Source organism: Excalfactoria chinensis, chromosome 3 (assembly GCF_039878825.1).
Source record: "Excalfactoria chinensis isolate bCotChi1 chromosome 3, bCotChi1.hap2, whole genome shotgun sequence".
Taxonomy (NCBI): domain Eukaryota; kingdom Metazoa; phylum Chordata; class Aves; order Galliformes; family Phasianidae; genus Excalfactoria; species Excalfactoria chinensis.
This window is the reverse complement of record NC_092827.1, coordinates 32531264-32557985: the sequence shown is the minus strand read 5'-3', so window position 1 is coordinate 32557985 and position 26722 is coordinate 32531264. Positions and strand designations below refer to the sequence as shown.

The window sequence follows — 26722 nt, the reverse complement described above, 5'->3', positions numbered from 1 at the left end:
AAAAAAAACAAAAACAGCAGAACAAATTACTGGCTGAAGAGAGTTAAGCAAAGAGGCAAACATCAAAATCCCCTTTGTCAAGGGAAACGACAACGGTCCAATTATTTTGCTCGTTCTTAAGGCCAGGAGTCGTGCCGTCATCATCATCTCCCAGTACTTTTAAGTATGTTCTCGACACCTGATGAGTTTTCTGAAGGCCAGCTTGAAATCTTCATTAAAGCTTGTGTACAGCAAAGGGTTGATGAGGGAGTTGACATATCCCAGCCAGGTCAAGAAGTCTGCTACTTCTGGAGAGACAATGCAAAGGTGGAGGCCCACAAGCAGCTCCTTGATGAAAAAGGGTAACCAGGACAAAATGAAAGCCCCTAAAATCAGTCCCAAGATACGAGCAGCCTTTCGCTCCCGCGTGGTGGAAATCTGCTGCCGGTCGCCAACTAGGTCCAAGTCATTCTCAAAAGGAGGGATCCTCACGGATGCATTAATTTTATCAAACTCTGTAGTGGGGTCAGAGGTGGAGAAGTCTGAGACGCAGAACGTCTGCGTGAGCTTGCAGCTGGCAAAGGAATTTTGGCTGTCGGTGCTCCTGTTGCTGAGATGGCGGCTTGAGCCCCGCTTCTGGTATAGACTCTTTGCAGCATGGTAGATTCTGTAGTACAGGATCAGGATCAAAGTCAAGGGTATGTAAAATGCCCCAAATGTGGAATAAATCGTGTAGATGACATGGTCGTGCTGAATGCGACACTCACTGGGAATACTGATGCTGTGGTGGTTCCTCCAAAACAAAGGGGGCATTGATATGAAAATGGAGATAGTCCACACGGTGACTATCATCAACCCAGCCCTTTTTGCTGTTCTTTTCCTGGCGTATTCGATGGCGTCAGTGATTGCCCAGTACCTGTCCAGAGCAATAACACATAGGTGAAGAATTGAACAAGTGCAACAGGTCATGTCGACGCTCAACCAGATCTCACAGATGAAGTATCCCAAAGTCCACTTATCTATCATTATGTAAGTGATACTCAAGGGCATGACGAGGACAGCAACAAGGAGGTCTGTCACAGCGAGTGAGCATATTAAATAGTTTGCAGGCTGGTGGAGCTTCTTGGTTGTGGAGATTGCTGCGATGACAGCAGAATTCAGCAGCATAGTCAGGGTTGTGATTGTGGCCAAGGTCAGGGTAACAAGCATCTTCTCAGTTACAGTTTTTGGCTTTGCAGCCACACTGGCTTCAGTGGTACAATTTGTGAAATTCATTTTCCCCTCCAGGATGAACAGTGAAGGGAGAAGTGGCTGCTTTGGGTAGCAAGTAGTTCCAACTTCAGAAGTTGTCCATTTGGAAGAGGGACAGAGATACTATGGGTAAAAAAGTTTTTATATTCCCATATTCAGCAGCGCAGTGGAAAGCTCCCAGGTTTCCTCCTGCTCATCATTTCCCTAGAAGATAAAAACACATGTTAGTGAACCTAGAAAAAAGAAAAGGTTTTGGCAAAAATCCTACACTTCTAATATTAGCACATCTAATTTAAAACTTATTTCTTTCTCCTCTTTCGTCTCTCCTTTCTTCCCCTTTCTCTATGCATTCATTTATTTCCCATTTCTAGAGGACACTTTTGGCTGTATTTCCTGCAGGTGTAGGGTTTATTTCTCCTTTGACTTTGGAGATCTTGCTGAAAGTGGGATGTTAGACCTCCAGAGGTCCCTTGCAACAAACATTTCTGCAGTCTCTGTGGATTATTGATACTGGCAGCCAGTTCTTTGTCTGCTTGTTAAACAGGCTTCAGCAGATGAAGAGCGCAGGAAATCTGCCTTTTCACTTTAATTGCTGTAGGAGAGAGATCAATTACTTGTATATATCATCTTTAGAAAGAAGAAATGGAGCAGCCTACATCAGCCTAGGAACGTCAGTATTTCACAGTTTTCTATTCTGCTTTTTTATATCCATGTCTCTATTAATATCTCGGAAACAGTACTTAAAAATTACTCAGGTTACCTTTAACGCGCAGCTTTCAAACAGTGTTTAAAGCTTTATGGCAAATGCTTAATTTTACACAGCACATTTGTGTTGCTAGGAGCTTGTATAGTTTTGTCTAATTATTCTTGACATTTCATATATCCCACTGCGCGTATCTTTGGAGAAGACAGACAAAAAGCTCCTGCCTTTGCTTTGAGATTTCTATCAGATTGCCCTGCCTGTCAGGCAGTACCCTATGATATAATTTACAAACAGTAACTTCAAAAAGGCTTATTTTTGCTTCAGAAGTTTATTTTGGAAAAGCGCTGAAGTCCTTCCCATACATCCCAAGTACTGACTGAGGCGAGAGTTAGCAACCTGTGGGATGCAACTTGAGAAACCTTCTGGGGTGTTGCTTTCCTGCTTGTAATTTATCCCCTTGGAAAGGCTATAGAAAACTAAAAGCTGGAATCTTTTTCCATTAAAAAAAAACCAAAAGACTCTTTCTCTTGACTTCACTTATCTAAAAGTGAGGAGTCCTGTAGGCTAGTTGTGCAGGCTCCCTTGATGAGCTCGGATTGAGACAGCTGCTGCTGTCCCCTCTCCAGACAAATCTTTCAGGCAGATGCTATGAATCATCCCCTGGGAATGCTGATCTTTCTTGACTTTGGCTGCAAGTGGCTTCTCCACAGTTGCACTTAGAATACATATCTCATTTTTGATTTTCACATGCAAGTTAAGAGGAATCAGAAGTATGAATGAGAAATTATGAATGTGTAACTAGACAGCTGCTTAGTTCTGTGTACGAGGACTCCTGTTCAAAAACTGGAATGAGACAAAGATTCTCTTCTGAATGAAGTTGAAAATACAAACTTTAGAAGAAAGGCTGTTCTTTGTAGAATACACCTATAGTGCTGTATATACCCTTCATCTAAACTCTGTTCATCAGAAATTGTTTTAAAGCATGATTAGCCTTGGAGAAAATATCAGGCTTGACTATTAAGAATAGACTAGAGAAACCAGGTGGAAATTCATCAATCAGTTTTCAGGTTGTTACTGCATTGAAAACACTGTTTCAGTCATTGAGGCATCAAAAAGCCAAAACTTTAACTCAGACCTTCACAAATTCTTCATACAAGTCTTCTCCATCAAGCCAAATCTTGATTCCATTAGTTTGCTCCCTGGCTATGGCTGATTTTTTGACCAGACAATAAGGCAAAGGACCTTTCTGCATTTCTGAAGCATGAGACAGATGCAATTGCAGTCCCTACACTTTCCTTAGCAGAATTACTTCACTAGTGCCCCGGGTTCCAACAAGCAAACTCAAAGGTACTGGGAGGCACCAAGGCACTCCCCCTTCCTTCACAGCTACCTGTAGTTCTGGTCAGCGCATAAGAGAACTCCTGCTACTTCTTGGGGTAAGCAGCATTTTCCTCCTTGCCATCACATCCTCGAGAACTCTAAAGATTTTTGGCTCTGGTGTTTCTCCCAGAGGTGCATGGCCAGTTCTCTGCTGAGCAATGCCTACAGGCGTGTTTAACCCAGAAGGAAGTGAAGAGCCTCTCATGCAGGAATAACCTCAGGGAAATCCTTTCCGAGCTTTGCCCCCTATCTGTACCACAAGGATACTCTGAAAAACAAATTATTTTCATCCTTAATGAACTTTTGTCTTTAAGCAAAACCCATCACACTTTGGGATTCCATTAGGACAAAGAAAAAGTTTGTTTACATCTGCTCACTGCTCAGCAAGGATGTTGGTTTTTTTCCCTTGGAAAACAACTGCAATAATTAAAGACAGGGAAAACATAAGCAAAGCATCCTCCCCACAGAAGAACTGTCTGCAGGGACCACAGCCTGGGCTGGCACATCCTTCATGCCAAACACCAGTACTGAAGAGTTTTAATTCCTGTGTTCTTTATAGGAAATGAACCCTTAGAAATTCAGACAGTATAAATAGCACAAATAAAAATTGTATTAAAGCAAAATTATTAAGGAAGTATATTGAAACGCTGAGAAGTCTGGAGATGCCAGGCCAAAGGCTTCTGTAGTGTTTTAAATCCTGTCCTTGGGACAGACCAGCAGTGCTGAGCTGCTGGGTTCACACGTGACAGCAAAGAGCAGGATCCAGTGCATGCTCCCCGGTGGGACATCCAGCTTTTGTCTCCCTGTCTTTGAGTTAAAGGCATCCTGTGAAATATCCTGGCCCAGGAAATAGATGAGTGGCTTTACTAGAAGACATCAGTGATTGACTTTGGTTATTAATATAGGACAGGGTTGTGGTCACGGATAGTGTAGATTATGTATTTTAATTCTTTGTTTGCTATCTGTCCTTCATGGTACCTGGCAGCCCTTGACCAGGGTAAGAGACCATCTGGTTGCTATATTTATAGTATCACTGACACTATAGTAATCGATTGGGGTTTTATAAGTCAGTTCTTGGAAGAGACATTAATAACGTGGTTATCTTATTTGAAGTACTCTCACTAAAAGGACTGCCTGCTTACGGCTTGCAGTTGTGTTCCTTCAGGCTGTCAGTCATCTCACACCAAGACTGATGTTATTGGTGTGGTGGGAGAAACTCATTTGAGTTCCTCCAAAAGGGAATCAATCACACTGCAGATTAGCTGATTGTCAGCAATGGCACTGAGTGCTCTCTGAGAGGGAGCAGGGGAGAAGAGGATGATTAATTGTTCCCTAAAAACAGCTGGGTAGGTGTAGGCTGTGAGATGGAAGTGTCCATGCCTGCTCCTGATGGAAATACCTCTAGCTTCTCAGCAGAAGAACATTCAGACTTGGGGCAGAATGCTCTACATTTCCCATAGACTGGCAGATGGGCTGACACCAGCTCCTTGGCCACTAAACCTCTCACTATTTCCTAGGAAATGGAATAACATTCCTTGGAGAGAACAAGGGCAACTGTCATGGCACGTGCGCATGTGTACACACATGTGCAGGAGGGTTAGTTCCTTCATAGCCATAATTTTACATTTCCTTTAAGTAAGTAAGGTCTTGTGCAATTAAGATACTTCCCTGTCCCTTTGGCAGCAATAAATCAGTACTTCTTTGTGAAACTCTGAATTTGCAATAATCTCTTGTAGAACTGTTGCCAAAATACACAAAGTGTTGCCTTTCACATTAACCTGTGGCAGAAAGACCTCCCTATGTCTCTGCTTTACCCAGAGATGAGTTATGGATGTTTGGAGCTGCTGTTTGGCATGATAAGCAGCCCTGAGGAAGTAAAAATCAGTGTAAATGGTGAGAAACAGCCTTGTCATGTGAGCTAACCTGATGAAAGCCACCTGGTGAGCCCTTCCCTGGTGCATGGGGCACATCAGCAGAGGCCCACCAGCTCATTTTGACACCTCGCAGAAGCAGCCTTCAGAGCTGTACTTATCAGCAGATCTTGCCTCAGTGCAAAAAGGGGCTCTTGAGCCCTGCAGATTTCCTAATTTAGTAGATAGCGACAGCCGGGAGACATGTAACCTGCATACTTAACCTTTGTCTGGGAAAGAAAAATAAGATCTGGAAAGGTTGCTGACTCCTGCAATCTTCACGCTTAGCTCTCACACAGACAAGTTTTTTCTCTGATTAATTTCTCTCTCTTACTGCCTTACTCAACTTCACAATTCTAAATGCTTTTTATCACTAAATTATCCCTTTTCTCTGAATTTGCTGTTTCACCTGCCTTTGTGCATGCTTTAAAAGATGCTGGGTTATCAACATGCTGGGTCATCAAGATGCTGGGTTATCCCCCTTCTGTGTAGTTTAACCAAACTTTTAATTCTGTTTAAATGTGGTAATGTACTTTGTTTTATAGGATTGACCATGGCATTGATCCCTGAATGGTTTTAGTGAATGGTTCAGAAGCACATACAGACACAGAAGGAAAGAACTTCCATGCTGAGCATTGGCGGATGCATTGAGCCCTCCAGAACCCTTCCTCCTACAGCTCAAGCTTCCATTCAGACTTCTTATTCATTGACTGCATGACTAAGACCCGCAATCAGATAAAATACAGGTAGGAGGACAGCTTGGATAATGAGGTGCTGTGTGAGACACTGCCAGCTAAGTGTAATTCATAGAGAGGAGGGAAGAGGAGCATGCCATTCCCAGCACCTCAGAGAAGGAGCAGCTGAGATGCAACCTCAGTGTTATCAAGACCCAACCACATTATTTTCCCAAAGCCAAAAGGAACACAGACACATTTGGCTTCAAAAACTACAGCCAGAAATTCTAACTGTATGGGCCATTCTGTCATGAAACTGGGAAGTCCACTGGAAGAGTTCCCCTTTTCTTACTGGGAAGAGCCTACATTGTTTCTTGGTGAATTAAGGGAATAGAGTGTAAAACATCAAGGCGCTGGAGGACTTGGAGGGAGTCCTCTTGCTTCAAAAAGAAGATCCAGAGACAAAATATTGCAGTGTCTCCTTGGTCACTAATAGTTTAATCTCTTTAAGTGAGAAATGGGTTGTTTGTTTGTTGTTTATTTTTCCCTTTTAACTGGGCTTACAAAAAGAAAACCTCATAACCAAAGCCTCTTCTGATCAATTTCTTTTTTCTCATTTCTTAATTCCTGACCTACCCAGTTGTGTAGGGAATGGAAGAACTATCAGAAACTGTAAGTATTTAAATGGCTATTTTAAAGGCTGGTAACCATTGAGCTAAAACAATGCTTTTTTTTGCAACTAGAAGCAGAACCTCATAGCTGTCACTCTCCTTCCATTCCTCTTCTGTTGAAGCAGAAGTAATGTGTTGTAAAATAAAGACATTTTTGCTAGGAAAAATTATTTGAAGCAAAAGTATTTTTAAAACATCCCTCATTGGAAATAAATGTGTTTAATTTGCAAACTATTAAAACACCACTTCAAACCCCCACCCCGAGGCATATGAGGACTATATCCAATACAGCCAGGAAAAGTTACTGGAGGAACTACAGCTGGATTTTCTTCCCAGATGGCAATCCTTATTTTTACTGTCTTTGAGCTGAAGCTTCTGATGCTGTTTGCATATGTAATGTTTCATATACAGCACACAGGCTCTTGTAAGGACAACAGGATTGAACCCTCCTGCAGCTTCTAATGGCCAAATGCTGCCTCAGCACTGGAAATTCAGTAGCAGCACAATGCACTGATGAACTCAGCTAATCTCTTGGCACCTGTCTGAAATGCTGTTTTTTTTGATAGACTTTCTTAAAGAGAACATAATTTCGTTCCTAAGATTTGCACAGTTGTTGGCTATGGTGAACAGTTGTAGTCCAGTCACCTTCTCTCAGTGTTATCTATCCTTCCTGAAGGATCTGAGTCTGTGCCCTCATTCATAGAAACAAAGAATTGAATGAAGGCTGAGACTGGCAGGACCCTCTAGCTCTACCTGGCTCAACCCCCGGTCCAACAGTAACACCCATAACAGGGTGCCCAGGCCCACTTGCTGGCGACAGTGAAGAGCTTTCTCTCACAGAGGAACAACCCTATTATTAAAGATGCCAAAATCACTTAATTCTCACTGAAAATTAATCCTGGTCCACACAAACTCTAGCTCTCATGCAAAAAAAGTCAAACAGGGCTGCTGGATGCGTAAATCCTTTCTGAAAACATCCACAAGGCTTCTAAGTTCCTTGGATGGTCTAAGTTTTCTATCTGAGGAGTGACTGCTGGCTTATATCCTTCAGCGTAGCACAATGTGAGTGGTGGGCTTGGGAGACTTATGGCTAGAAGCTATTACTCCATGGTGTATCACAATTTTGTTTCTTTGCATTTCAGTACTGGCTAGAAAATAAAGCTTGTTGAAGTCTTCCAAATGTGCTGAAAGAAAAAATAAAAAGTAAGAAAAATCAACACTGAATTCTCACCTGTAAATGCATTTTCCATCTCAATTTCTCATCTTGCTGCACAGAGACATGTCAAAGACACAGAAATATTTGCTGATGGATATATCTATTCAGCTCTGGGGAAATGGTGCTATTTGTATTTGTATGGAGACAATCACTTTATTCGAGCTAAATGTCACTGTGCATGCATTGTTTTTCAAGTCACTATTTGTTTCTTGCTGCTATTCTCTGTCAGGAGGCAGATGTCGATTGGGTTTATTTGATCTCCACATGACTCGATTCTGCACACAGCTGTTCTGCAATTCACAATGGCCCATATGAAGAAATTAATCAGACTAAAACTTAACAGTGTACAAAGCACACTGAAGCTTGATCTGAGACCCTCTGAAATCAATGAAAGTGTTTCCACTGTGAGCAAAAGATTTCAGATTAAGCCTTAGTGAATATATGCCCAATTTCCAGTTGATGAAATAAAGGAGATGACTCACACAATGGCTTCAGACTTCCTTTGGAAGGAAAACTGTGTGTGACTGAACAAGTAGTTTTATCACAGCAGAAGACAACTGTAGAATAACGTCTCATGATGGTGAAAGCATTGGGCTAGTGGCATGAGTCTGCTGCTGGGGCTGGGCTGCAGGTATGGGGATTCAAAACAGCCATCATGCCCACTGCAAATGTGGGAGAAATGTATTACTGATGCCCCATGTGGTGCACAACACCCAGTGGGTCAAGGGTGGGCTCCAGCTTAGGATGGCATTGCTGCAGCAGAAGTTCTCACAGTTACTGGAGATGGCCCTGAAACCTTGTGAAAAGGCAAGTTTTCATCATATTTGCCAAGCACGGTGCAGCAGAAGTTGGGTTTCCTGCACTGTGGCAAAGGCTGCGCATTTATGGAGTGGAGCCATACAGAAAGGGGGAGTGCTCATAGCAGTGTGCCCAGCAATATCTCTAGCTAAAAACAGAAACCTAAACCTGGTCAATAAAGCTGGTAAAACTACATTGCAAGATAATTACTGCTTTTGTTTCTGAACTTTGCTGTTGGTGGTTGGGAGCCATGGGAACTGACAGATCAATGCCAGACACTCGCTAAGCTAACAGCACACATGGATGATTTTTTGGTTACCCATATGGTACAGTGACAGTTGTGATACTGCAGCTAGGTTCTTCAGGGTCCTGGCAGTAACTATCTGGCTGAAGTTTTCACACAACATCATAATTTTTCTCTGGCACAATTACTTTACCTACAACCAAACTAACATGTTTGATCTTGCCCACTGCCTGGGATAATTAAGACATATCTTTGCTTTTGGAAACTTTTCTAAGCTCAAATAACTGGTGCTACAACTACATGTCTGGAGCAATTACCGTGTAAATACAAGATAAGTAAAACATAGCATTATGAAACTGATTGAACATCGAGTGTTTCAGATAAGTCATTATATGAGTTAGTGGTAATTAGCCGTCAAAACCCATAAGTACAATATAATTAACCCACAAATACAACATAAATACAGACTAATCATGAAAGTTCATATGCTGTAAAGACTGAGCTGTCTTTTAACAGGTGTAATAAAATGCGAAGAACCAAACTCCTCTGCAAGTAATGTATATTATGATAGCAGGTGTTTGTGTGCTTGCTGGAGAGGGAGAAAAACAGAGAGACCATATTCATCTCTAATTTTAAGGGAAGTGCCTTGGGAAATCAAACATTTTCAGGTATGTACTTTATATCCCATACTTCCTTTTCCCCTGTTTGGTAGATTGCTTATTCTGAGTACAGAAGACTGTGGGTCACACTCAAAACATCCTATGACTACTAACACACCATGCCCCCTCTATTAAACAGAACAGTCCTCATATGAGTGTTTGTCCTTCCCTTGCTTGGGTTTTGCTGCTGCATCTGATAGTCATAACAAATAAGAAGTCTTAACATTGTGCTATCAAGGGAAGGGTCAGACACAATCAACACCCTTCCTTCCCCCCTCAAAAAAAAATCAACTAGGATCTCCCCTACTGCTCCCCCCCCTTGTGCCTGTCTCAGTGGCAGAAGACTGATTTTAAAGGCAGGATGCATTTCCTACCGTGTGCATTTCAAATCTGTTTTTCTCATTAAGAACAATATTAAATTCTGGAATAAACCAGAGTACTTTAATTATCACCACAATCAAAGCCGTGATTTACTTTGCCACAGAAAATGAAGGAGGTGATGAGGAGCTATAAGATGACAAGTGCATGTCTCCTTTGTGTTACCAGATACCTACTTTAGGAAGCTACATATACTTGCTTGGGTTGAACTTCCTATAGGATCAGAGGCGACTACAAGGAAGAAAAATGTTTTAAAATTCACTGGTTGTATAGAATTCAAACAGCATATATGCTCTAAGTCATACATCAATCAAGAATGTGCATAGGTATGTATATATACAATTACCATGAAAATGTATAAACAGTATTCCTCAAAACTGTAGTGAGGGTTGGACTTCTGCCTTCCAGTCGCAAACACCACAACTGTGAGGACTAGGAAAGGGTTTGGTCTTGCTTGGTCTGGGACTGGTTTCTGGCAACTGGTAAGGAATGAGTAGTCTGTCTGTCCAGGCCTCTGCGTCATCAGGTCAGGGTAGCAGGTGAGTCTAACAGGGTTCAGCCATCTAATGTCACGTCCTAGATGTCCAAACCACCACCAAATTATATATGAAGATTTGGTAGGAGGTAGAGAGAAACATCTTCTGGTGCGGAAGAGTTCCTCAACGCTCACAGTATCACTGAGGGGAATGACTGCTCTGAGGGTCATGGCTGGGTGCAGAACAGAAACAGAATTTCATTTTAAAGACAGACAAGCTAAGCTGAAGAGAGGTGAAGTGCATTCTGCAGTCACACAAATTGCTCCTGGAAGAGCTAGGCCAAAGGCCAGGTTTTGTGCTTTTACTGCTCCACCTCATGATTATCTGCACCCAGGAGGTCTGGCCAGAGAGAGCTATAGCATCAAGCATGCAGTGTACAATTTTGGTCCCAGTATTAAGGTCACTAAGCTCAAGGTAGACAAAGCTTTATAATGGGCATATAGAATAGTTCCTACCATTACCTCCTACCAACCTTCAGCAAGATCTGTCTTAAGCTTCTAGTCTAAGCATGCCCCCTAAGCTCCTTCTGTAGGGAAAGACGGACATCTCTCTAGACAGCAATTTATCCTTCCTGCCTTCTATCATTTCTGAGCTGTGCAAGTGCTTGCACCAGGTGGAAGAAATAAAGCTTCCTCCCTGCCAGCAAAGCAGCAGGAGCTGACAGTGTTCTTGCTCAGACTTGAAATAAGTCTCACGGGATCTGATACACGGGAATTTTCAGCTCATGGGGGAATTGGAATTAGCTGCAGAGGGTGAGAACTGAGCAACAGGAAATGAGACCTGGCCCGCAGCAACAACCTTCATCATCAGGTGTTGACTCTTGCCCCCTTAATAGTACCACTGCTTTGGACAGCACAGCACAGAAGTGCTAAGAAGTCAGGAAGTCGAAAAAGCAAAAATGGGTCTTGAGCCTACACACCTGCTCTGTGTCAACAGGCCAGAACCATCTGTTCTGACCCCAAATCCCTGTACTGAACTACACAGTAAAAAATTAGTAAAGGAAACATCCAAAGGGAGTCATCTGTTAGCATAATTTTAAGATTACATTTCTTTTCTTTTTCTTTTCCTTCCTTCCTTCCTTCCTTCCTTCCTTCCTTCCTTCCTTCCTTCCTTCCTTCCTTCCTTCCTTCCTTCCTTCCTTCCTTCCTTCCTTCCTTCCTTCCTTCCTTCCTTCCTTCCTTCCTTCCTTCCTTCCTTCCTTCCTTCCTTCCTTCCTTCCTTCCTTCCTTCCTTCCTTCCTTCCTTCCTTCCTTCCTTCCTTCTTTCCTTTTATTGTTATAACCACAAACTTCATGTATCCATTTCTCTTTATGTAGGCATGGACTGCACTTGTGAAATACAACCTAAAAACACCTCTTGTGGGTATTGCTGGGTTGTGGCATTACAAGCAAAAGCTCCATGAAGCTTTGACTTATAAGGGAAACTCTTTGTGCTATCACTTTCATCACCTTTGTTACCAAAGACCAATGAAACACAAGCAAACATCCACAATTTAGGAAAATGAAGCATCCTTCCTCTATATCAGAGGATTAATTAAACTTTCAGGTACCTACAGAGATGTTGGTTTCATTTAATCTCATTCAGTGACTGCCAGATAATGCAAGTAATGCACAAGATTGCATTATCATGGCCACCACTACAAACGAGAACATTTAATTACAAAATGATCTCATTTTCAGGGCATAGTAGCACCAGAAAGTCACTACTAAAACACAATATCCCCCAAATTGATCCAACAATCACTGACAACCGACTCAAGATCAGACTCTAGGAAGTGGATTGAAGTCCTCATTCCTTCCCCTCTCAACCCTGAGTTTCTTATTTCTATTTAGAAAAAATCCAGTTTAAATTCTGTAACATATCATCCTCAGTTTTCACTTTCCATGCCATCCTTAATAACATCAGAAGGAAACAAGACCCTACTGTGACCTAGGAGACAATAACCAAGCCTGCAAGTGAAACAACATGCTTCTGATAGGGATGCGGAGCAGAATGTGATGCTATGTGGTGGCAATCCCCCATTCTCCCTTAATTTGTCTGTAGCATTCATTCTTGGTGGTGTCTCAGCTGCTCACTTTCCCAGGAATGATACCTGAGGAACCATTCCACGTGATCCCTCACACTGCACAACATGCCTGCACGGAGATAACCTGTATTTGATGCTTGATGAAGGCATTTGGATTAGATGACTTCTGGAGGCCAAACTTACATAACTATGATAAGAAAATGAGAAGAAAATACATGTGTCATTCCAACCCCTACTAATTTAAAAAGGAAATCCTTATCTACACAGTAAAGTTTTTTGTTTGTTTGTTGTTGCCGTGTGCGCCCATGTTTGTTTTTCTTTAGAAATACCTGAAAATGAGAAATACCTGAAAATCAGTGTAAATTGATGACAGCAGCACCAGTATCATACCTCTTCTAATCTCAGGCTGTTAACAGGAGCAAGAGGGAACATGGCAAGAAGTCACATCTCACCATTTGGGGCAGACTTGGAGGTCCCTGCTTTAGCATTAAGCCCCTCCTTGGAGCACAGGCAGAAGAGTGGACTGCCAAGGTAGCGAATCACTCCCAAACTACAAAATGGGACAGGAAGATGTATCTGGACAAAGCACTGTAGAGATGCACCAACCTGCTGTGCAGCCCAACCACTCCACAAGTTCTTGCCCCAAAGATGGTCACTTGCTCTTTGTGGGGACAGTCAGTCTCAGAGATACCTCCTGCCTCTACCCACCGTGGCTTCAGCTGCTCAATATATGCTGAAGGAGCTGCGGAATGTTCTGAAGGCATCACACCACTCTGTTGGTACCGAGGTGCTGGTGATACAGGGGCTCCTCAGCTCGGGGAGCATCTCTCCGTGACCCACGAGTTGTGAAAGTGAAGCTGAAGTACCTTGGATGGCTGTAGGCTGCAGCAGCAAATTGTATGCAGTGAAACACAAAGGACAGTTTTATATATTCTGTTAATGTATTGGGCTTTGTAATCAAAATTATTTATTGCTGGTTTCTATACCATAGAAGGACAGAAAATCCCCTGGTTCTGGTCCTTTCCACAGGTCTTGGTAGAATATACATCCAGTAGGAGTCACCAGGAAGAATTCGTTCTGGATTCTATCCCAGCCTTGAATGAGGTGAATGGAATTGCCTTTTTCCCACCATGCTTTGTCCCATTCAAACACAGCCATGTACCTCCAGACTGCCTCATGGAGATGAGGTCTACAGAAGGTGATGAGCAGTGGAGAAGCAGCTAGAGGCCTTACTTCTCATCCTCTTGTGTCGTGTTGGCACTGCCTGTCACCCTTGTTAAAAAAACATCCAATCCAAAATGTTGTTGCTGTTGTGTGGACAGTCCATCATCAGCTCTTCCTCTCAAAGACAACGTGAGAGGTATTCCATATTACCAAGTAGACTGATCTGCTCCTCATCTAGCACCAGTTGTGGAGAGGGTGGCCTCCCATGGACTGCTTCTTCGACTCTGTCTGAGTACTTGGGCTGGTGGAGTATCTGCCAGCTTCACCCATTGCTGGGCAAACACACCTTGGAGCCAACAGTCCACAGCAGGAAGAGGGAATTCAGGCGGTTATTGGCATGAGACTCATGTCTCCTGCAGCGGCTGCAAGCAGGAACACGGTGCTGCTCCTCATGCTCTTCCGCAGCTGGGATGTGGAGGTGGTCACTTCTGATGGATGACAGCTTTTGGATGAGCTTGCTAATGGCTCAACTTCTGTCATTCTTGAAGCTGATCTTTGCGATTCCTGAAAGACCCCATTGACACTGCATTAGAATCCTGATGGCTTTCACTCACCGAAATATTTAATTACTTAATTTTTTAGAAACATACCGATACCTTCTGAGCCAAACATGACCTCAGGGCCTCCACTGTGAGGGGCTGACCTTGAGCACCTGCAGCAGGCTGTTGCAGCCTTGCTTTTCTCTTCACACACACACTCCCTACAGCACTCAGCCTTGTACCTTCAGAAAAAAAGGTGTTATTGAGGAAAGCAGCTTGCTAAGTGGCTTTCTTTTTTATGATTTATCCAAGTGCCTGTTTGCTCCCACAAGCTGTGAGTGGATAATAGCAGTTCTCAATCAAAGTTAAAATTACTAATGCTCTTGTCTGTGGAAAATTTAGTGCAGCTACAAAAAAAAAGAAGAAAAAAAAAGGTTAATGATGCTGCTATACTACTGATCTTACTATGGCTTGTCAGATCTTCATCTCTGCACGCTCGTGCAGCATTATTATATTGGCTGTTTATTCCAGTCCAGAATTTTCAGTCTCTGCTGAAACTGGTAATGAGACAACTGTGTCAGATATTCTGCTATCATGGGGGAACTAGTGTTAAGAAAAAATATCATGTAAACAATAGAAAAGCCACTTATAGATACTTTATACACCTTCCAATGACACTGCAGTACAACAGTACGATTAGCACAGAGCTTTACTCTGCCTTCCTCTTGAATATATGTTTACAGCAACAACTTTTGGCTTTGTATTTCCCCTAGAAATAACCGGAAACTATTTTAAGTTATTTTTCCATAAGACGTTAAAGTAGTCTGAAAAATAACCTGAACAACAACTGCAACCTCTCTTGCTTTGAGTTATTGACGCTTTGGTGTCTGCCTCCAGTTCAGACATACCCAGACAATATACCACTAATTCTCTTTTTCTAATTGTGTTCACCCTTGGGTCCTTTGTGACTCACAAGTTATGACTACTTTTTAGTTATAGTCTGCTACAATTTCTTGTCAGCCTAAAAGGGCAGGGAGCTGATTCCTTTCACTTATATATTCCCAGTCTTCTACTGAATATATTTAATTTATGGGCACACAGAAAATGGGAAAGCATTAAAATTTTATATATTCACGTAGAAGGTCATTGTTAGCTAAGATAGACAAACTCTGATGGATTACACAGGGTCAAATTATAAACCTATGTCTGAAACTGATGTAGTGAAGGGGTGGTTTGCCCACACCACTCTAGACTCTTCATCTGAGAAGATCTTATATTGGGCATCTGAAACCACTCTCAGGTGCACAGTCAAAAGCAGCTTGGTTTGCAGGGGTGATCAGCAAGCAAGGGGTACTGCCTAAATTACTCCATCTGCATGGTGGGAAATGAACTGAATGCTAACTGAAAGCCAGCTGAATGCTAACTGAAAGCTAACAGAAATGGCCGCTCGTTAAATAGCCTGGGATCAAGTCACCCTATAACAGGAGTACCTGGTCTCTGGCATACTGCAGCCTTCAGAGGATGACTGAATCTATCTTTTGGGTGCCTCAGGTGTGATCAGAGCCCCACTGAATACTGCTAAATCCTTCTGGCTCCTCATTAGCACCTTGCAAAATGTACTCAAGATGGAATTGTGCCCTAGGGTTGACCTCCTGCATACCCTGAATGTTCTCAGCAGAATCCTGTGTAAGATGCCTTGCTCTTCCATATGCCAGGCAGCAGCTTTGGTGTCACACTGCCTCAGGTACGCTGATACACAAACACACTGTCTTCTTGATTTCAACCCCACATGTTTTCTTACAGCTCTTAGAAGCCAGTGGAAAAGATTTCCATTTGTTAGTGAATGCTGGGAGTCTCAACAAAAGTTTTAAATTCCCCCAGTCTCAATTTTTTTTCCAGGACTTTGCTGGATTGGAATCTTGCTGTGGTACAAATTTAAGTTCAGAAAGCCTAAAGCCAAGGCCTACCATTAAATAGGGCAATCCTGCTAGAGGTAGTTTCTGGAGCTGGTCCTGTGCCGAAGATTAGGTGCATATTCAGCATCTGGTAAACTGCCTTCCACAACCACTGGCCAGCATCCATGGGCTGCGGCCATGAGGCAAGCTGGTGAGATGCTGCCCTAAGAGAAAGAAGCCCTGGTCTCTTTCCAGAGACCTTACAGTTCTGAATGCATTTGCCTTAGGAGGCAAAAAGGGAGCTAATTTAATACATGTGATCTAGCGCCCCTAAGACACTTCTTGCCTTAATTGTATCTGAACAGGAATAAGCAGGAGCAGAATGAAAACTCCACTATTATCAGCACAGTTTGACACTCCCGATGCATTAGTGCATGAAATGATCTGGTGACAAAGTAAGGCTTGAATTACTCTTAAGAAGCTTTTGCAACAGATGCTAAGATGCTTCCATCTCAAAGGTGACCTGCGATTGGCAACATTTTGCAAAGAGAAACTCATAAATGAAGATGAAGTTTACAACGCAATTATTAGAAATGCTTCAAACAATCAAGTTAAAACACTCAGCAAAACTGGTTTCAAATGGGCTTTTTAATTTCAGCTAGGGCCCTGTGGCAACAGAGCTGGCTGGGTACCAGCCCCAGCAGCAAACAACTCTGCAGGAGCCCTCTGCTTATGCAGAGTAGCACAGCTTCCCCACCGAGCCCAGCAGCTCTTGTGAGTCCTTCAGCAATACCCAGCTTCCTGACCCTTCACAACATCCCTGCTCTGAACTGGATGTTGTCCAGCTGTGGTGCCCTCACCACACCTCATCTCTATGTCCCAGTAGTGACATAACTGTATCCCACTACGACTCAAGGTGTCAGATGAGTGGAGAGCTGGCACTCTTCTCAGGGCAGTGAATGACAGGCCTGGGTAGGCCAGAGTGGCAAACATCTGTCAGGTCTGCTGGCAACAGCACACACTAGGCCTGCTGTGCACTGGATTAGGGCTTCAGTGTCTCCATGGGATTTTAAACAGCTTTTATTGCCAGAGTTGTATTATGCCCACCAAAGGCAGTGGTTTGTTTAATTTAGAACAGCGATAATTTAGAACTCAGAGATATTTACCCACAGTATCCCAGTCTGAAGGCACAGGGAAGGAGGTAGCTTACAATTTACTTCTTCTTTTGCTTATTTTCAACAGTCCTCTACTCAGAATAACTTGGAGATGTGCATAGAGGCTGATTATCAGACCTATGTGAGCAGTTTAGTCACACAGCTGCACAACCAAGTCTCCTTAACCGTTTCCTAACAGCCTCAAACACATTATGTTAAACTGGACATGGGATTTTGGATGTTAGATGAGAAAATGGGAGAGAGCAGTTCAACAGAGGTACGACTTGCATAGGGCATCGAAGAGCAACTGGCTGTGAGGTTGTGCTACGAATGGCGCTGCAGACAAAGGATCTCCTTGGCCTGAGAAAACCAAGTGGCACAGAGTGTACCAGGCTCTCTGCAACTCTAGAAGAAATCCACACCCTGACAACAGCTCAGCTTTTAAAAATACATAGCATTTTTCACTTGTGCACTTTTATGTTTGCCAGTTTCACACAACTGAAAGCACCCTATGGTGGCCGGGTACTTTCTGAAGAACTGTTTTGACCAGAAGGAGCTGAGAGACCCAGGGCTGAAAGGATTTCCTTATTAAGCTGAAATAAACACAGTGGAGCTACCTTTTCTCCCCCCAGATCCAGCCTCACAGATTCACCAAATTATTTTGACATGTTTTCTCCACACTGAGGATTTTAACTTCAAGTGTAACAATACCTTTTTCTCAGAAACACAGCTGCTTTTCTCTGCAGACTACTGCCAAAATTTGGTGGGGTGGGAGTTAGGTAGGGAAGAGCTGATTTCCAAACACTTGAGAGTACTGGAATTGTTCAGGCACTGAAGTCAGTGTAAGCAGTATCAGCTGACAAGTAGGAGGCTGAAATGTTAAAATTCTCAGTGCAGCAAGACAATGATTTGAAGAGGCCTTCTATCTTCCGATTACTACTCAGAAAGGATGATATTACAATGAGCCCTGTTAAGATGTAACATTCCCAATGGAGAATAATTGATACTAAGCTAGTGTCAAATTGAAGATCTGAAAGGGGCTAATTACTTTTTCTGCTAGGAAGAACTTTCCATTTTGTCACTGCTTCGATACCTGAGCAACTCCATTAATCTTAGACATCTGAATCCCAGCTCCTGTGCTTAATTTCTGCTGAGAATTGATGGAAACAGCAAAACCAGCCATACGAGAATTTACATTAACTGAATTTCATGTCTTTAAATCAGCAGAAGGTGTCAAAGCATCTGGACAATTTCTTTAAATTCATTTTTAGTGAGCATGCATATAGAAGAAAGTGAGCTCAGCCTTGCCTTGCTCACAGGAAACCACTCCTGGAACTTCTCAGTGCCCTGCCTGAGAACACTTGCACCGCAAACATCTCAGCATCCAGGTGCTACAAGCAGGTCACCATGCCATGTGGAGCCCAAGGAGTTGGGTGTTTCTTCTCTACTGGTGAGTGCTGGTGTGAGTACACAGCTGGGATGGAGAGCAAAGATCCTGTCCTACACTCCTGCATGGAGCTGTCAGGAGACCTGCATTGTGCCAAGAACAGGAGCTTGAAGGGAGGCCCTCCTGGCTTGTGGGAAAGTTTCTCCCCTTCTGTCCCACTGCTTTTAGCTCAAGACAGGGTGGTTGTGCTCTCCCTCCAGATGTTAGACATTGCTACAGTTTTCTATCTGCTCCTAGCTCCCAGACTAAAAGATTCTCATCTTAGCCTGTAAACCTTGAAGTGCCAAGAAAAGTAAGTGCCAAAGTTGTCTGAGAGGCAGATTCAAGAGAAAGAATCACCTGAAAGTAAGGGAGATGGGCATAGTGCCTGTAACAGCTCCACACTTTTCCAGTAATCTTCTCTTATTTGATGTTCACTCTCCTCTTGCGTGCTTCTTTATGGTGCTTCCTTGATTACGTTGCAAAGAATGAGAGAAAAGATGGATGAACAGTTTTCAGACAATGTGCCACTCTGCCAAAGCTTTGTCAGACCATTTATTAACATCCGCAAAGAGGAAATATGTTTAATTGCTAAGAGCCAGTTAGAGGGACATTAGACATTTTATTGTTCTCCACACCAAAGTGGGAGTACTTGTAGCCTCCACGAAGAACAAGATGGCATTTGTGTGATGCTTGAAAAAGTGAAATTCTCAAGAAGCGCGACTAGGCACCAGCAGACTAGGGGAAAATGAGGAAGATCAATACTTTATCAGTACTGAGGTGGTTCAAAGCTCAAGAAGCCATCAAGTAACTGCTGGCACATTAACCCCAACATGTTAGGTTGGGCAGATAGCCAGGATGGGCACTTCGTGATGCGCGCAGCTTGTTGATGATTATCTTCCCATCATCTGGCTGCACCATCCAAGGCTGGCTTTTACAAGACTTGGACATTTCAAGCTCTTTTTTGACATCATAATATCCTTTTTAAAACAAAAAACAAACAAAAAGAGTGTGTGTATCTGTCTGCCAAAAAAACATTCCAGCGTAACTGAAAAGTCAGAACAATTGATTTTCAGGATCATTTTCAAGATCCCACGGTATTGCTCAGCTTTGTACTGCACACAGCTTCAAGCACGTACACAAGATTTCCTGCCTCATGTAACAGCTTAAAGTATTCTAATGCAGCCCAAAATTAGATCAGCGTTGGTACTGCTATACTAGATAGTGAAATTATTTAAATGTTGCTCCATTAAAAGGTCCATTAAGATATTTATTGTTGGATGAATGATATAAAGGCGTTATGCTTCGGACTGTCAAAATAAAATGACTTTGCCTGCTGAAAATAGTATTTAAAAGAACATATTTTTAAAAAACAGTTCCACAGAGAAAATGTGTTTTCCTGAAAACACGATGTAGTATCAGTAGTATCAGAAATTAAATACAGGAATTAAGAGAGAGATTACCTGCTTCCGAAGTACAGTTTTTGAAAGAACTATAATATCTTTCTTTTTCTCTTGAATAATTCCCATTGTGTGCTTGGTTAGAAAACAATAGCTTGGTTATGAAATCATGGAAATCGTATCCATGCAAATGCCACCCTCACATTAAAATCATCACACAGCTCACAATACGCTGCCTGCAGGCTTCTCAGGTATAAATCTAGCCATCAATAAGGACTATTTCGCTACGGCTCTTAACCTTGCAAGAACATTTTATGGAGGGGTTGTTTAGAATGTGCTACAGACTATCAAACAAAAAAGAGAAGATCAAATTAAGCTGCACTGTAAAATTTAAACCAAGAGAAGAGGTGAATGCCAGCCTTTACATTTTTTACCAACTCATATGTTTATATTTGATGTCCAATTAACAGAGGCTTCATGGTAATAGGACTACTGCTTGTTCCTTGCTATAGTGCTACATGCTGATCCTGGGGCACAGATGTATGGCCAGGACAGGAACTGGTCCATTAAATTTTGTATATTCCAACATGAGATATTCTGTGATTCTGCTATTCTATGGTTCTGTAGTCACAGCCCAGGGTTCAGAAAGCATGAGAGGAGGATGCTACTCAAGTTCCTTCACTGTGGGAAGCTGTTTAGATCAAGGATGCAAATCTCAGTTTGCTCTCCATCATCTGGCTCTGGTTGCTCAGGAACCAGCCCTGCAATGCCCACATCGTTCCAGTTCTCCTCTGGTACCCAGGCAGGAGCAATGACAAGGGATGGCTAGGGTCGATGTGGCCTCAAAAAACTCCTTCACATATCTATAGGTTGGAAAAGAGCCTGCTCTTAGTTATATCCACATCTGCCCACTTCCTCAAAGTACAGAGAAACCAGAAGATAGCATTAACAGTGGGTTCCTTAGAAAAATGCCTCACCAAACTCAAGAAATCTAGTTTAAGAAAAGATAAACTATTTAACAAGGCATGAAAGACATTAAAGTAAGATTTTTGCCCCTATCTGATTATACATCAATGATTTATTGATGCTCTTAGCAGTTCCCATACGTACGTCAGCTTCAGAGGATATCTACGGTCCCCAAGGGATGTGGATGAAACCCAAAAGCACATGAGGTGACTGGACTGAGTCCTTATCTCTCCTCTGGACCTGTCACCTGGATTGTATCATGCTCTAGATGTAAGCAATAGTTATGAAAAACTGATATTTTTATACTAAATACTTTATCTTTTCTAAAGTGACAACAGAACTGCAAAGTGTTAAACCTGGCACCCACTGCTGTCAAGGGAAGGTTTCTCCCTGTTTTTCTAATACTTCTGAGCCTTTAGGGAAAAGAGAAGGGCTGCGTTCACCTAAAACTCTTCAGGACACAGACCTTCTCACCAACACGTTGAATCCAAGGCTTGTTCCACCTTTTTAATGATTATGAGAAAATTAAACATTGAGATTTTCAAACTTCTCTGTTTGAAGAATTTCCCATTTCTACAATTTTTGCTGCTTTCTTCTCATCTATAAGAGGGGCAGTGGCTTTAAACAAAAGGAGGGGAGATTTAGATTAGGTTTTAGGGGGAGATTCTTCACTCAGAGGGCAGTGAGGCGCTGGCACAGCTGCCCAGAGAATCTATAGATGCACCATCCCTAGAGATGCTTAAGGCCATTGGATGGGGCCCTGGGCAGCCTGAGGTGGAGTTTGCTTTCATATTGTACAAAGCCCCAGTTAGCAGCTTCATCAAATATTTACAGCTCCGTAAGACCTTTTGGCTACTCTGTGCTTGGAGATGAAATACAACAGCAACACAGACATCAGTTGTGGTGAAAAGAGAAAGGTGGACGCTTGACTTCCACAACTCAGCAAGGCAGAAATCACACAAAAGCTATCTGAGCATCACAACAAGCAGAGGGGATGCACCTATCTGGACCACTTCATCCCATAATGACAGGCATGTGCTGCTTTGATTCCAGGGAGTTTGGGATAATCAACTGGAAAATATCTTGTCAAGCAACAGTGCATGCACCTGTTTGCATGACTCTTGTCAGACCTCTCAGTTTCCAAATTGAGTACTGATTACTGAATCTACCCTATTTCAGCAGCAAGAAAAGTGCTTTGTTCCGGTATTTCAGTGTTACAATAAAGTATCTCAGAATATGGATCAAAATTAAATTATTGGCTATGTAAATCTGAGTGAATCGTGCCTGTATGTTGCCATCTCCCACTCCCGTGACCAGGTCTTGCTGGGCATTCATCTTTCATCTTGTGCAAAGGACCAAGGACGTGATGTTCAGGTACCTCCAAGGGAGGTTCAGGTTGGATATTAGGAAAAAATTCTTTTTGGAATGAGTGTTAAAGCAGTGGCACAGGCTGCCCAGGGAGGTGGTGGAGTCACCATCCCTGGAGGTGTCCAAGAACTGTGTGGATGTGGCACTGAGGGACACGGTTGGTGGGCATGGGAGGGGGATGGGCCAGTAGTTGGACCAGGTGATCTTAGCCGCCTTTTCCAACCTTAATGATTCTGTGGCTCTAACATTCTGTAAGAAAGGTGCTAAGTTTCAAGTATTTCCCTTCACGCTAAACTTCACACATGTGGGAAGAGATGATACCATTCAAAAGAACTGCTGCAAGAACACAGTGGTGTTGATGTGAAGCTGCGTGTTTCAGAATTAAGGTATTACCCATTTGATGGGCAGTCACTGCCTGTATGCAACTCAGAAGATGTGGTTACATCTCAGCTGCTTACAAAGCTCTCTCTAGGAGAAAAGTGAGACTTTCATCAAGAAAACACTTGAAGCAAGGCAGAAAACACTCAATTCCGCGAAACACAGAATAGTGGAATTACAGTGACAATTTACATGTGAGCTCTGAGTCAGTGCTTTCAGGCAGAAATAATCCCACATAAGCATCCCTGATGAGAAGGGATCATAAATCTCTTTCTGAATGGTATCTTTCAATCGATGCGCTTGTCTTCAATCTCCTCTCCTACAGGAAAGACACTCGGAGACAGAATAAGAACAGGACCCAGCCCACGGAGCACATTTCAGGAGTATTTTGTTACGTGGGCCCCTATTTGCATGCTTCTCCTCAGTAAAAGCTACACTGAACTCATCCTTGGATATTTCAACATGTGAAGAAAGAGAAGGAGTAGGACAGGTAGCAACTGCTGACTGGGGAGCGGCTTGCCAGGGCTGCTTGGGAGAAAAGCATATATCAGAACCAATAGTAATGTAATGGGAAAGGCTAACTAATTCCGCCTGTGGAGAGGAATACGATTATCTGAAAGTAAATTAATGTGTGGTTGTTTGCTCTATAAATACCTTTTTCATTCTCTTTTTCTTTCTTTCTTTATATATATATATATATAATTTTTGTTGCTTGTGTTTGTAAATGTAGAATAAAATTCAGTTCCCAAACAGGAGTCAAAGGGTGGATGTTGGGCTGGACAGGGGGAGGCTGACCTCACACGAGTCAAACCCACTGAACTCCTGAGGGCTGCTCTCAAGCAGATGCATTTACATAAGTGAGCGTGTGGAGAACAGGTACAGCCTGTTTAATATATCGGTCAGTTGATTAAAAAGATCCCAAATGATATTTTCAGTCAAGCTAGGCCAGGGATTAGTCTGATAGACTTAATATAATGACACAGAGAAGGGGTTGGCATGGTGACCTTTTACTTTATCGTGGTGTCTTCTCAGTGTTTGATTAATGGCTCTTCAAATAGCTTTGAACCGAATTAGAGCCCTTCTCACTGTTTGCTGTGAGATCTTTCCCTCTTTTAATATATGAGACTGCTGCCTGGAAGCAATCCGCGTGTTTCAAACACATCACTTTTGTAGGTGATGCCAAACCCAAACCCTTCAGTCTGAGCTGGTACAATTGCCACGTCCCTGTTCCACATCTTGGAGAGCAGATTTCAGTAGAAAGTCTGGGATCAGAGGAATGTGAGGCTTAAACCAAACATCCACTCCCTTTTTGGTGTTTTTTACAAGAGAGGTGGTTTTACATCAACAGTGGGATCGAGTGCACTGTCAGCAGGTTTACAGATGACACCAAGATGCTGGGGTTCAGTCAATATGCCCGAGGGATGGGACGCCATCTAGAGGGATCTAGATGGGTTTAAGCAGTGTGCCCAAGAGAACCTCATGAGGTTCAGCAAAGACAAGGTGTTGCACCTGGGTTGTGGAAACTCAAACTATCAGTACAAGCTGGGGGATGATGAAAAGATGGAGCACAGTCTTGTTGAAAAGGAGCTGGAGGTGCTGGTGGATGGGAAGCTGGGCTGCCCTTGTAGCCCAGAAAGACAACTGTATCCTGGGCTGCATCAAAAGAAGCTTGGCCAGCAGGTCGTGGAAGGTGATTCTGCTAAGGTATGGAACACCTCTCTTAGGGGGCAGGCTGAGAGAGCTGGATTGAGGAAGAAAGGACTCCAGAGAGACCTCAGAGCAGCCTTTCAGTATCTGAAGGGGAGCTATGAGAAAGAAGGGGACAGACTTTTTCACGGAGTCTGCTGTGACAAGACAAGGGGAAACAGTTTCAAACTATAAGAGGGGAGATTTAGACTGGATATAAGGAAGAAGTTTGTTACAGGAAGATTGGTGAGGCAATGGAACACCTTGCTCAGAGAGGTGGTGGATGCTCCATCCCTGGAGACATTCAAGGTGAGGCTGGACCAGGCTCCAAACTACATACAGGCACAACGCAATACAAGCATGAGTGCTTCATTACTTGGAGCTCTTAAGTACAAATGCAGGTGTGCTCATCTACTTCCTGACAAGAAAGACACTCAAGAGCACGGCTGGCTTCAACATGCACCAGACTTTGTCAGCAGGGGAAATGAAGGGAACGGTGAAGTACAGTTTTATCTTATTTTTAATGGAATGACGGAGTTCCCTGCAGAAGAATCAAGCTGTTCAGAACTAAATGTTACTCTCTGGACATTTTAGTGACATAACATTCTCTTTTAATAATGCTCAAAATTGCCTTGGTTCCTGACAGTCACCCATGCGTTTGGTGCTCATGGAATAATTGCAGATCATCATTTTACCGAACAGCAGATATCAGAGCTGCAGGTCCCGAAGTCTGAGACGACTGAAGGGCACAGACAGCTGAAAGCAGCCCCCGCTTCATCACGGCACTTGGTTCCACGGGGCTGTTTGCACTTCCAGGACGCCGGCACAGTGTGGGTGATCACATCACCCGGACGACTCCCAGCTCCTGTGCCGGAGCTGGCGGTGCCGCTCGGCGCACGACTCCCCCGTCTCGCTCTGCCTGTAGCTTCTCAATGAACCCGAGTCGTCGCGTGGATGCTTTTCAGAGCAGGACTTACGCCCCGCTTTCTCAAAGCACAGCAGCACGCGTTCCCCTTCAGCCACTGAGAAATTCCACTGGAGCAAACAGCACCGAAGCCCTCATCAGAACGAAACACGCCCTTTGCTGGATGGAAGCCATACGTAAGTGCTTCTCTATGGGAAAGTAGTGCGGTTCTCACATCATTGGAGTCGCAGTATCTGGTGGATTATTTTATCCTTTTCCCACCTAGAGCCTCAGTTTTTGGAACGTGTGGCTTATCCCCATTCCAGCTTTGCTCTTTAAAAACTGAAAATGTCTGGAGAAAATTTCAGTAAGACTCCCAGCCACCAGGAAATCTGCAGAGGCAGATGAAGTGCCCCGTGCTTTTGGGTGTGGACCCAAACCGTGGAATCTGAGAGAATAAAAGGATGGAGCTGTGCCCTCTGCTCCATGCACACATCCGAGGACCCCCACCCCTGACCCCTGAGGAGCGCTCCCCCACTCGTGCTGTACACCCGGGGCAGTGGACCGGCAGCTGGGCAGGCAGCCCAACAGCTGTTCACCTTCCTGGAGCACGGAGCGAGGAGCTCGACAAATCTCATGCAGCACCGAGAATCACCGACGGTTTTGGTGCACTGCACGTCCTTCAGCTCCTAACCTGGAATGTGAAGCGCGAGGCACAGACCCGCATTTCCCACCCGCTGAAAGACAGGGGCGATGCGTTTCACAGACGGACTCCCCACACGGCAGACAACGCCGGGGATGCCCCGCTGCCGAGCGGCACCACGGGGCAGCGCCGCCCGCCCCCGCTCGGAGCATCCCTCGGCACGCTCCCCTCGGGGACACCCGCGGAAGAGCCACGAGCCTAGGGAGGAAAACTCCGAAGTAACTCGCAGGGAAGCAGCGCGCGGTCCGGGAGGGGTTCGTCCCCTCGAGGCAGCCCCACACCCCCCGCAGCCCGGGCACTCACCTGGGCTCCGGCGGCTGCTGCTCCTGCGGCCTCGGGGCGGGGGGTCGCTGCCCGTGGGGGGACCCCGCCAGCCGTCAGCGCGGCAGCCGCGAGTGCCGCACAGCCCCCCCCCGGCCGTGGGCTTTATCGGAAAGAGGAGGGGGACGGGACTCCGCGCACGGTCACTTCGGGCGGGGAGACGGGGGGGGGAGGCCGGGCCGCGGGGAGGCTGCGGCGGCTCCGCTCCTGCTCCGCTCCGCTCCGGCGGGGGCACGGCGCCGCCCCCGCGCTGCTCCGCGCCCGCCAGGGGGCAGCGCCGCCTGCTCCGCTCCGCACCGCGCCGCGGGGACGGGCTGCAGTTGCCGGAGTCGCCGCTCCGGGCTCAGCCTCAGGGAGCCCCCGGTGCGGCGGTGACCCCCGCGGCGCTCAGAG

General features: G+C 44.2%; 1 protein-coding gene across 2 annotated transcripts; it reads right to left on the bottom strand.

The window, feature by feature from the left end:
• HTR1E (5-hydroxytryptamine receptor 1E) lies at nucleotides 1-26404 on the bottom strand. Of its 2 annotated transcripts, none has more exons than XM_072332786.1 (2): nucleotides 26312-26404; nucleotides 1-1434 (listed from the first exon to the last, which is right to left on the bottom strand). In XM_072332786.1, the coding sequence occupies exon 2, from the start codon at nucleotides 1252-1254 to the stop codon at nucleotides 160-162; it is 1095 nt and encodes a 364-aa protein (XP_072188887.1). In that variant the 5' UTR covers nucleotides 1255-1434; nucleotides 26312-26404; the 3' UTR covers nucleotides 1-159. The 2 variants fall into 2 exon arrangements, with proteins under 2 accessions (XP_072188887.1, XP_072188888.1); XM_072332787.1 differs by lacking the exon at nucleotides 26312-26404 and adding an exon at nucleotides 12816-12896.
• Between the last annotated feature and the right edge of the window lie 318 nt (nucleotides 26405-26722).